This window comes from Anser cygnoides, chromosome 20, assembly GCF_040182565.1.
Source record: "Anser cygnoides isolate HZ-2024a breed goose chromosome 20, Taihu_goose_T2T_genome, whole genome shotgun sequence".
NCBI lineage: Eukaryota > Metazoa > Chordata > Aves > Anseriformes > Anatidae > Anser > Anser cygnoides.
This window is the reverse complement of record NC_089892.1, coordinates 4,924,772-4,935,865: the sequence shown is the minus strand read 5'-3', so window position 1 is coordinate 4,935,865 and position 11,094 is coordinate 4,924,772. Positions and strand designations below refer to the sequence as shown.

At 39.3% G+C, this 11,094-nt stretch overlaps 1 protein-coding gene across 2 annotated transcripts; it reads right to left on the bottom strand.

The window, feature by feature from the left end:
* Positions 1–1,524: 1,524 nt before the first annotated feature.
* On the bottom strand, positions 1,525–11,080 carry TTF1 (transcription termination factor 1). 2 transcript variants are annotated; one of them, XM_066980885.1, is made up of 12 exons: positions 10,974–11,080; positions 10,302–10,402; positions 9,270–10,162; positions 8,025–8,269; positions 7,393–7,578; positions 5,798–5,876; positions 5,382–5,512; positions 4,625–4,853; positions 4,225–4,314; positions 3,938–4,003; positions 3,175–3,260; positions 1,525–2,735 (listed from the first exon to the last, which is right to left on the bottom strand). In XM_066980885.1, the coding sequence occupies exons 3-12, from the start codon at positions 10,148–10,150 to the stop codon at positions 2,575–2,577; spliced, it is 2,154 nt and encodes a 717-aa protein (XP_066836986.1). In that variant the 5' UTR covers positions 10,151–10,162; positions 10,302–10,402; positions 10,974–11,080; the 3' UTR covers positions 1,525–2,574. The 2 variants fall into 2 exon arrangements, with proteins under 2 accessions (XP_066836986.1, XP_066836987.1); XM_066980886.1 differs by lacking the exon at positions 10,974–11,080 and adding an exon at positions 10,817–10,836.
* Between the last annotated feature and the right edge of the window lie 14 nt (positions 11,081–11,094).

Sequence of the window (11,094 nt, the reverse complement as noted above, 5' to 3'; positions counted from 1 at the left end):
GCCCCCTCCTCTCTCGACCCCGCCCCCGCGGGGTGAGCGCCCTTAAAGGGCCAGCAGCGCTGGGGGCGCTCCGGGAGGGCACAGCTCGGCCCCGCGTCCCGCTCGCCCCCAGCGCCCGGGCACGTCGCACATCGCTGCTCCTCGGGGCGTACAAACCCAAGTTCCTCAGAGCTCGGCCCCCAGCCCCGGGGAGGGCCAGGGGCTCCCAGGAGCCGAACGGGGCGCAGGGGCTTTTCTCTTCAGCCTCCCCGCGCCACTTCTTTAGGTCTTCGCAGAAAAGGGTTGGGGAAAGAAGGCACGGCCCCCTTTGGTCTTCAGCTGCTGCCACGGTGATGCTTCTCAACCCCGAAGTGCAGCTGTGCTGCAGCCACAAGGCCGGTGACCCAACTGTCGCTATCACCCCCAGCATCAAGGGTTGTTTTTTACCCTACTCAGACCATTAACGCACGAGGAAAACACTGGCAAGTTACGTACCTGGCTGAATCAGCTGTGTTTTTAGGGTGCTTTTTAGCAACTCATGGTGCTTTTTAGACTCAGAGGATGTGTCACGCTCTTATTTATGGGACAGCCTGCGACAGAGAGCTCTGTCAATGCTTTTTTTTTTTTCCTTTTCATTCTGGGGAGGGTTTTTTTGTGTTTTTTTTTTTTTTTTAAACCTCTCCCTGGAGTTACTCTGGTTTTAGTAATATTTAAATATGCATTTGAAACTACTCTCTATCCCTCCTGTGCTCCTTCCTATGCTCCTTTCTAAGAGGAACACACACAGAAAAGATGCTTGCTTATGCTCTCACGTCCTAGGACTCAGAGAACGTGCAATGATCCAGAAACCCTCTCCTCCTCCAACCAATTGTTTGTCCCTGCACACGATGGTTATGAACAACAAATTACCAAAGAAGACTGAGGTAAGGAAATGTTTCCTGTCTCTGCTCCCAGTGCCCATGGGGAGGATGGCCACAAGAGTCTCCCCTTTGTGCGGTGGGGAGAGGTCTGCTCTGTTGTTGTTTTTTCCCCCCATAGCAGCCACTGGAGCAAAGACCCCAAGTTATCAGTTCTTGCCCTGGCTTCCTCCCTTATTAACTGCAGTTTCTCTATGAAAGAATGTATCAGCAAAACCCTTCATTTAGAAGCTTCCCCTTAAAAACACAGGTGACAAAATCAATCTTGTCATGGAGGTGGAAGTTTGTTTCTTTTGAGATCTACTCTGCAAAATCTGCAACTAGACAATGTTTTGTGCTCTACCCTGCAGAAAATTCAGAGGATCTCCCTCTTCCAGGATATTTAAAAAAATAAAGAAAAAACACAAACTGTTTATATTTATAAACCTCAAGTTCTTCAACTTTTAACCTTCAAATTTGTAAGGCAAGTTTGGCTGGAAAACTTAACTTTATACAAGTAGCTGATCTCATGTGGTATCCTGCCTGTCCCACTCGATCACAGTTTTCTATCTTCAGAGAAACTAAAACCAAACCACAGTTAACACGGAACATTCTCATGCAACATCCTTGGACGCATCACAGTCAAGAAGAACCTCAAACACAGCCTTTATTTCAAAAGCCTTTTGAATTTCTGCATTTTCAATAACAATTACTAGGGAAGGAAATTCTTACTTATCAAAATGAACAAAAAGTACTGTCAGAACCAACTCTTTTCTATTACTTTCTAATGCAGCATGTATGAAATATAAACAAGCTGTACAAATACTTTTTACACAGTGAGGTTATTTTACATTCAAGTCAATTTATAAATAGTAATTTTAGGCAAATTAATAAAACATCATACAAAGACAGAAGTACAACCTCCATCTTATCCCTCTATTTTCATATTAAAATGTAAAAAACTCTCCTTGGCACAATAAAAAAATACGTATGTGCATATATATATATACACAGTCTTTTCTCTCTGTATTCCAAGTATTAACAAAAACACTTTAAACACATTGTTCTGGTTTGCATGAAATGATAGTACAACTTATTAATATAATGGAGAAAATTCCCTTTTCTCTAAAAGTTAATAAATCTACAACAAAAATAAAAATGATTTGCTTTTAAAAATATCGGTCAAAAAAACCCTCAAGGTTGTACTGTTTCAATCAATGCAGATGTCTGAAGTTTTGTTTATATGTTAGTGATTTAACTAACATATTGAAAGTCTACTTCTTCTACTTCAATGTTTAACTGTTTAACTAACATTGGAAGTCTTCTTCTTTTAAGGGATTTAATTTTTTTTAATTACTGAAAATCAAATCCTTGGACAAAGAGTAAACAGCAGTTTCCAACTCCACAGAAGCCTAAGCAATGGGAAAAAAATATTTTTGAAGCTTTTAGAAAGAAACTTGGTTGCAATTAAAAAAAGATTTCTAAAATCAAACCTAAATTAAGGTAAGAAAAGGTGGTCCAAAAAAAAAAAGTGTTTACCTCAGTCTTCAGTATAAAACAAGAGAAGACGACATGCTTTTCTTTGCTTTTTCCATTATTTCACTACCCATGTACCTGCAGTTGTTGATCTGTGCCCACTTTCAAACAGATCCCTTTCGCAGTTAAATTTGCAGACTCTTAATTGTTTTTAAGGCAGTCATCACTCACTCTCTTCACTGGAATCGAAAACATCACTGAATCGGAAAACCTTTTTCTGTTGATTGTCTGTTGAATCACCAGAACTAAGCTGTTTCCCTTTTCTACTTTCTAACTTTTCTTCAAATTCCGGAAGCTTCTCTTCAAAAAGATAATCGATAATTTCTTTGAAAAAAGAAAAAAAGTTGTCTTAATTGGACCTGTAAGGGAACTGGGTGCCATGAGGAAACAAATCTCACAGGCAGAAATTATTTCATCAATACTAAATACAAAGATCTTACTATTCGGTGGCAATCATACTGACTGCAGAGTAGATCAGACGCATAAAAGTACATAAAAAGATACAATGAAAAAGCACAGGCAAAGCTTTTAAAAGCCAAGGTACTAAAGAAAAGGGGTCGATAAATACTGTATGAAGATGCAATTGAAAGGAAACTAGTGTCACAAAAAAAAAGCATTTAGGAAAATAAGTATAAAGCCAATGATTTTAGGCAATTTACTTAGGGAGAAAAACTAAGAAAGAAAACACCAGAAGCAGAATATGTATTCTCTTAGATTCAAACAAAAACATTAAGGAGTAGATAAAAACAGCTGGAGTACTGACCAGAAAAAGTCTTTTTTTGCCAGAAAGGGACATGGGAGACTTTCAGCTTGTAATATCTGGCTCGAACATAGTCTTTAGGAACACCTCTGAAAACAGAATTCAAAGGATTAGTGGTGCAAACAAACTAGTAAAATCTACTCGTAACTGAGTTACCCATTCCTGAGAACAACACCAGTCAAACAGTATCTTAGTTTTAGGTAGAAAAGACAGATTTTACAACCTAATAAAAACAGCTTCTGTGAGACAGTAATTCCCCTTAAGGTAAGCAGCAAAACCATATCATTAATAAATGTATAATACGTACATGTAAAGGAAACAAAGAAAGCTGAAAAAAATGTGGAAAAAAGAAAAAAAGCACTACACAAAGTATAGCTTTCAGAGTATTGGTAGTTTCACATTCAACATTGATTTTCTTTGGAAGATGACTGTATCATACATTGCAGTACTAATCCCTTTTGCTATTTGTTCATTAACATTTGGAAAAATCCTTTTTCAAAGACTATAGCACAGATTACATAACAGTTTTAATACATAGGAAACACTGGGAATACAACAAGGGTTGCCTGAAGCAGTTAAAATAAAATTTCAGCGCTGCTAGGCATGGTTTATCATGCGGTACTGCGCCAGGATATACAGTTGTATGTTATCACACTAGTGTTTTCTATGGTTGCAGAGACCTAAGAATGTTGATTCCTTTGGGGACTTTTTAAGAGAGTCTGCTTCAACTATCTTTTGTATCCATTTAAAAAAAAAAAGTTTTTACCCAACTATGTCGCTGAGTTCTTCCCAGTTTACTTCATCAGCATCCTCCACTTTCATTTCATACAACCTGTGAACGTAAAACAGAAGCAGTTTGCAGGCAAAATTCAAGAAATAATTGAATAATGTTCACAGCTTTCCTAGTCAAAAGTTACAGGACATTTTGTCCAAAAAATGTGGTTGCAAACCTGTCTGAGACTGCAGGCATACCATTCACAACCAGCACGCTTTCATGAACACAGCTCAGAACAGTAAGAGATACCAAAACATTCCAGCAACTCTGAACTGTACCTTTTAATAAGATTGATCTTGACCTGTAGTCCTCTGGTCCCCCTATGTAACTGCTGCCCTTTGGTTATCTTGCTTGTTAAAATCGAAGTCCTTTGAAAACACACAAAAAAGGCTGCTATCATTTCACGAAATCCCAAGCATGAAAAGGAAGCAACTTCAAGATGCCATTGTTACAGCAATGAAGCAGCAGGCTATCGGGCTTCATGACCACAGCACAGAGAAAACTCACCACAGCTGGCAAGGAGTTACTTATTTATCTCTTACACATATTTGCAATACCTCTTTTGTAGTCTACAACCTATTACCTATTCTGCCAAACAAACACCATGTTACAAGCTGTTCTTCAGAAAGAAGTATTCTCCCCAACAGATTTCACTATCTGTTTAGTATAAAACCTTACCATTTCTGTTTACATTGTCTCCAATACCTAGTTCCCACTTTAGCTTCAATCTCATTCCATGGCAATTTCTGGAAAAGTTTCTCACGTTCAATCAAGAGATTTCTACGTGACTTTTCTGATGATGAAACAGAATTTGCATCTTCCGGCTCCATTCCTTTCATGAACACCTCCTCCACTGCACGCATTAACTTCCGGGTCTCTTCCTTTGACCAAGGACCATAATTAATCGCTAAAATGGAAAAATATTCACAGTTAGGGTATAATTCATCATAAATTACTAGGGGAAAAAAAAAAGAGCAAAACCCCAAATGCTTCACTTTGCCTTATTTTTATTTACAGGCACAGTTTCTTACACGCTCCCCGGAAACTCTTCTGCATACCAGATTTGAAAGGAAAATTCACTCTAATAAGAGGAGTTCAGCCTAAATAATAGCACAAGTTCATAGTTTCTATTTTTTAAGACCTAACTCTCAAATTCCCCTCACCCTCTCCACAAAAGCTTCTGTTTAGATAGCAAAAATGTCAGTTCCATTTAAGAAAGAATTGCATTAATCCCATGTCCTGTTCTCCAGACCCCACCCTTTTTTTTTCCCTAGTTGGAGACTGTTCTTATCCTTTGTCTGAAATAACAAACAATGGTTTACAAAAAAAGGAACCACCACCACCAATCAGTTAAAAAACAAACAAAATCACTCCAGCAATTTTTTCCAGTTTCTGCAATACACAGAACGAATTGTTTTTCTTAAAAATTACGTACGTGACTTAATTTCAGAGTATTTCATAGCAACTGAGAGGCTAGAACGGGACATCATCTCAGAAATCTTCTTCCAATCATTACCATGGAGAGCATGATACTTCTTTAGTTTTTCTTTTTCTTCTTTGGTATACCTAGTAGAAAAAATAGGCACTGCCTCAGACACAAATTCAAACCCTTGCAATGCCTTAAGAAAGCTGTACTCTTTACAGATGTTTCAATGTTACTCATGACTACAGTTTCAATTTATATATCAGAGAGATTTATAAGAACTAGTCAGAAAAATGAATTGCCAATTAAGTCATAGGAACTAGCACAAACCCAAGAGATTATTTTCATTGTATCTATATTTAATGTACAACTAAACACCAGAGAATTATATTAACCTTCTCTTAAATTCCTTCAAATTACTGGCTTACCTCCCTTTATAATTATTCGAGTCAAACATCTTCCTTGCTCGGTAATATATCAGCCGCCAGGCTCGTGGTATGCCCTCAGCTAGAAGGTAAACAATTCAATTTAAAGAATTTTTTTTTTTTTATACTGGTGAGGCCACAGAAAAAAAAAAAGACATTTTCATGATTGTGTTATAAGTGATAAGATTCTCTCCATTCAAGAGAAAGCACTCTGTAACTCAGGAACTGCACAGGAAACAGTCTGGACAGAATCTCCTGAAGACTTTCAAAGATGTAATTTCTACAACCATGGTAAGATTGTGAACACTGACAGCTGGTAAATAGTTCTGTGTACCTTTGTGGATGAATATCCAAAACTGAACCTTTAAACTCTGAAGCACAAACCTACTACTCTATAGCTACAGTTTGCACGGACTGGGTGTAGTAGTTGTTTTGTTTGTTTGTTTTAATAACATCTACATTAAGTGCAAGTAATGTACTGAATGCTCCCGGCAATAAAGAGACAGGAGACTGCCAGCAATTAGGAGGCTGACGACATACTGTGCTTTTGGATACAGCGTATTTCAATTAGGAAAAGCAGAGAATGGAGGCAGCCAGTGAAAAGAAAGCAAAGATCTTGGCTGAAGGAAAGACCCTTGAAGTGGGGGAGAATCCACAAACACCCGAGAACACCTAACAATCTTGGCCCACGATGCGCAAGGCTGGTAGCTGCATGCAGCTGGCACAACACCGCTGCCAGTTTCTGCCCAATGTTTCCAGAACAGAAACGACCTCCCCAATGGGAAGAGAAATCAGCACCATGCAAATGTGACAATGCAAGTGGAATGACTGAGCATGTAAAATTCAAAAAGGATCAAGTCTGTAGCCTCACTGGACATTAAATAGGTATCCAAACCCATTACAGGTTGTCATTCACTGTTTTGACTGTAATAATACAGAACCAACACCAAATGGAGAGCCACTGAGCAGCTTCATCGTAGATCTTACAAGATGAACATATTTCTTGTATGAAGCAAGAAAGTCTTCTAGCCAAGAGAGAGAAGTCTAAGAACTAAAATGAGGAAGGAGGAAGAGACTGTACCTTCTGCAAACAGAATCTTAGTAGCTGGAATTTCATGTGCTTTCCTGGCATTTTGGAAAACTAACTACTTTGGTTAATGACCTAATTCCTTCCAGTTTATGCCATCACTGGGTCTTGAATCTGCCCCCTATTTTTGTGCTCTGAGAACAGTTAACAAATTAAAGACAATATTTAATCATGCCTCCCATTAATAAATCACTAAACTTAGTTATAGCCTAGCAAATAATGTACCTTAAGCCATAAAACTCAAATGCAAGTTTAAAATTTCATCATGACCAGCAGCACTTACAGGCTTTTTAATCTCTAACATTTTCATGACCTAGAACAAAAAAATAACAGTATACTGTGGAGATTATCAACTACATACCCTCAGCAGCATGTTTTTTTTTTTTTTGCCAGCTTTACCAACATTTGTGCTCTTCAATCAATCAAAAAAAAGATTTGTGAATATAGATAGTGATATCAGCAGTTTGTGGAATGTAAGATTCATCTATTTGAAAAGGGACTTTGTGCTTACCAAGTTTTTCACAAAAAAGATGCCGTACTTTTAGGCGATTGATAGTGTTTTTCTCTTCTGGATACCTCGAAGTAAACAGGAGCTTTTCAGCACTGTCTATTCCAGTAATTGCCATGAACTCTTCAATATTTTTCCGGATTTGATCGTTTTCCTTCTGGGAAAATCTGCCAAACTTGATAGGAATACCTAAAATATACAGAAAGTATTATTAAAAAATAATCTTTTATCTTTTGCACATTACATTTCAGGTTTACAGAGATGTTTTAGCAAATGTATAATGGAAGATCAACAAATTCAAAAGGTAAAAAGGCAAATGAAGAGCAACTAAGCAAAAGCTGGGAGCAGGTAACTTAAGCATGTACCCGGGACTATAATTTGACGATAAGGTTGTAGATGCAACTAAACAGAAACCACACTAATTGCAATTAAATATATTACAGCGAAAGCCTATTAGAAAAATGCACGTTTTACATATGCAAGCCTGTCGCTAAATAAATTCATGAACTGTTGCTGAATTGAAATTAATTGAGCTCGGATGTGACAAGAGACAACAGCAAGCTACTTCCGCTCTGTCAAAACATTAGCACAGCTCCACACTTCTTCCTCACCGCAGCATTCTTTGGGGGTCTCACCTTGTTTTTTAAACTCTTTAAATCTCATCAGATCTCTTCCAGCCATCTTCTTGATTGAATATTCTGATATTTGCCTCACGTGAGGAATAAACTCCTCCAATTCTTGTTTTGCAGTATCTAAATCGAATAATGAAAATGTGATAGAGTCCGGGGACTCGTCGCCATCCAGGCTGACGTCACCAGAAGTTACGGTTTCAGTACATGTACTACTCTGGGCCTCCTTTGACACTGTGGGTTTTGGTGTCCTGATTAAAAAATAATTTTAAAAAGTAAAATAAAATACAAAAACAGAGCTTCAAAACAGGGGTTTTGATCATATCTCTACATGTTGAGCATCTACATCTCTACAAGTATGAACATGTTTGTTAATTAAATAACAAGGAATACTTCTCACATTCATGCACCCCAGCCCAGCATAAGCCTTTAAACACACACAAAATTTATGAAATTTCAGTATTTTCACAATATTCAAAGTTTCTGAAGTCTTGAAACCCCCAGCTTTCCCACAGAACTCTCACACATGGATATGCAGAAGAAACACTGTCCCTCACTACCAGTGGCAACACAGAACTTTTCCTTCTGTTTCTTATTAGCAAGAGCTGAAAAATATTTTTAACATTATTTTTCATTAAATGTCAGCTTTAGTCCATCAAGCTTGAAAATGGATTAACTTCACGTTCTGGTTCTGATCCTACACCACATGATAGCACACCAACTAGTGGAGATATTTGTCTAGGTTTTACGTGGACAGAAATAACGCTTATAACTGAAACACTCAAGCATTTTTTTTTTAAAACTTCCATTACTCACAGTACTTATAACTGTGGGTTCTAGACGCTGTAAAAGTACCAAGTGCTATTTACACGAGCATTTGCTCAGAACGTTAAATTCTTTAGTTCACCTCTCTATTTTTTTTTTTTTTGTAAAAATGCACAAGTTCAATCTAAAAACCAAACCTAACAACCGGAATCTATTTCTCCTTCCCCCCCGCCTTTTTTTTGCACATAATTTATTTCCATACCTACATTTTTTTAAACAGAAGGAATTTTGTTTATTCTCAATCAATGCAAATAAACTTTCACTGTATATTCATAAAATAACTAAGCTCTAAAATAGGTGTGTAATATCTTAACATTTAGGTTTTTTAAGTCGTTTTTCAAAATACATATAAAACAAACTGAAAAAGAATCTGGGACTCAAATTATGTGATATAAACAGTGGGGTAGAAAAAAAATCTAAACTTACATTGTGTCAGAGTCTGAAGAGCTTTCATCTGTGATAAAAGCTTTGCTTTTAATCTTTATGGGCCTTGCTGGAGTTCTTATGGAAGACTGATTAGTCTCTTTAGTGGGTTTTGAAAAATTATCAGGTACGGCTTCACATGCGGCAGGAGAAGCATCACAGTCACCATCTTCATGGCATGGCTTGGACACTACCACACCTCCCTCTCCTGTGGGCGATGGCAACACCGCATCCTCCTCTTGCCTATTTTGTTCTGGAGATGGCAAAAGTGACTGGTCAACAGGTTCAGCTGTGTCCTCTTGTGTATCTTCGGTACTACTGACTCTTCTCTTCTTCTTCTTCTTCTTCACTGGTTTTTCATTATCGCTTTTATCTTGTGTTTCTGAGGTAGGCTGCTCGCTTACTCCATCCTCTTCTGGATGATTTTTTTTTCTTTTCTTCTTAGCAGACTTTTTTATATAAACGTAATCAGCATCATTCTCCTGACAACTGCCAATACAATGCTGATTTACTGAGATGCAAGCTACGTCACTTTGGCCATCTGTACTATCATCATGTTTATGCTTCTTTTTTTTCTTCTTCTTTTTCTTTTGGGGAATATCCATCACGGGTTCATTACTAACTTCAGGTTCCAGGCCTACGTGAGAATCATCTAACGAAAACTGTTCCTCCTCCTCCCCTCTTTCTTTTTTTTTCTTCTTCTTCTTCTTTTTCTTTTTATAGACTTCACTGCTCTGTGCTGCTTCATCTTCAAAAAGCTCTGCATCTTGTACAGTTTCGTTTTCATCATCTTCCTGTCTCGTATCGCGTTCTTTGCGTTTTTTCTTTTTCTTCCTGAGAGACTCCCCAACTTGAAAATCCTCTGCACTTGCTTCTTCTGTCATATTTTTTCTTATCTTAAATAAAATAGGAGTTTACTCAAACACCATAATATGCATACCTTTATATACTATTACACAGTAAAAAAAAAGTTACTAGAAAACTACTGTAGAACAATTCAGTATTAACTTAAAAACATATAAGAAAGATACTTGCTTTTCAGCACAGCAAATTGTGCAAAGTGACTAGACCAGAACAATGCCTTCTTCAACAAACAGATGTGCATCACAGCTGTATTCAGCCTTAAAACCACCTTCCTGTAACAACAAAGACACACTTCAATAACTATTAGCATTTAGTTGAGCTGGAATAACTCGCACAGTAATAGGCTGCAGTATTCAACACTTCTTCCAGCATTGAAATAGCGACAAATTAAAAAAAATAAAGCATCAAACCCATCGGTGCTACAACCAAGCTCCCTTGGCAGAAGCTTCTGAGCACGCTGTGACTCAGCGCTGGCTCTGCCTGTGCTCCAGCAGCTCCACGCCGAGCTCGCACCGACCCTTTAACGGGAATCACCCCTGAAAATTACGGTTACTCAGCGCGGGCGGGAACATTTTAGCACGTTTCTCGGCGGCAGCACGCACAGACACCCCAAAAAGCCTCCGCCGGCCCCAGCACGGCCCCCCCCCCCCCCCCCCCGCCACGTTCCCTCCTCAGCGGGGCCTTACCGGGGCCTCGTCCCGCCCCGCTGCGGCCCCGCCGCCGCCCTCAGCCTCCCGGGGGGGGGGGGGCAGCGGGGCGGGGAAGGCCCCCCCGAGAACAACCTCGAGACCCCCTGAAGACCCCCTAAAAGCCCCCTAAAGCCCCTCGGAGCCCCTTAAGTACCCTGAAGGCCCCCGAGGCCCCTCAGCGCCGCGCACCGGGCCACGGCGCCCCACGCGGACCCACCGCGTCCTCCCCTCAGCGGCGCCCCCCCCGGCCCCCGCTCCCCGCCCGCTTCGTTCCC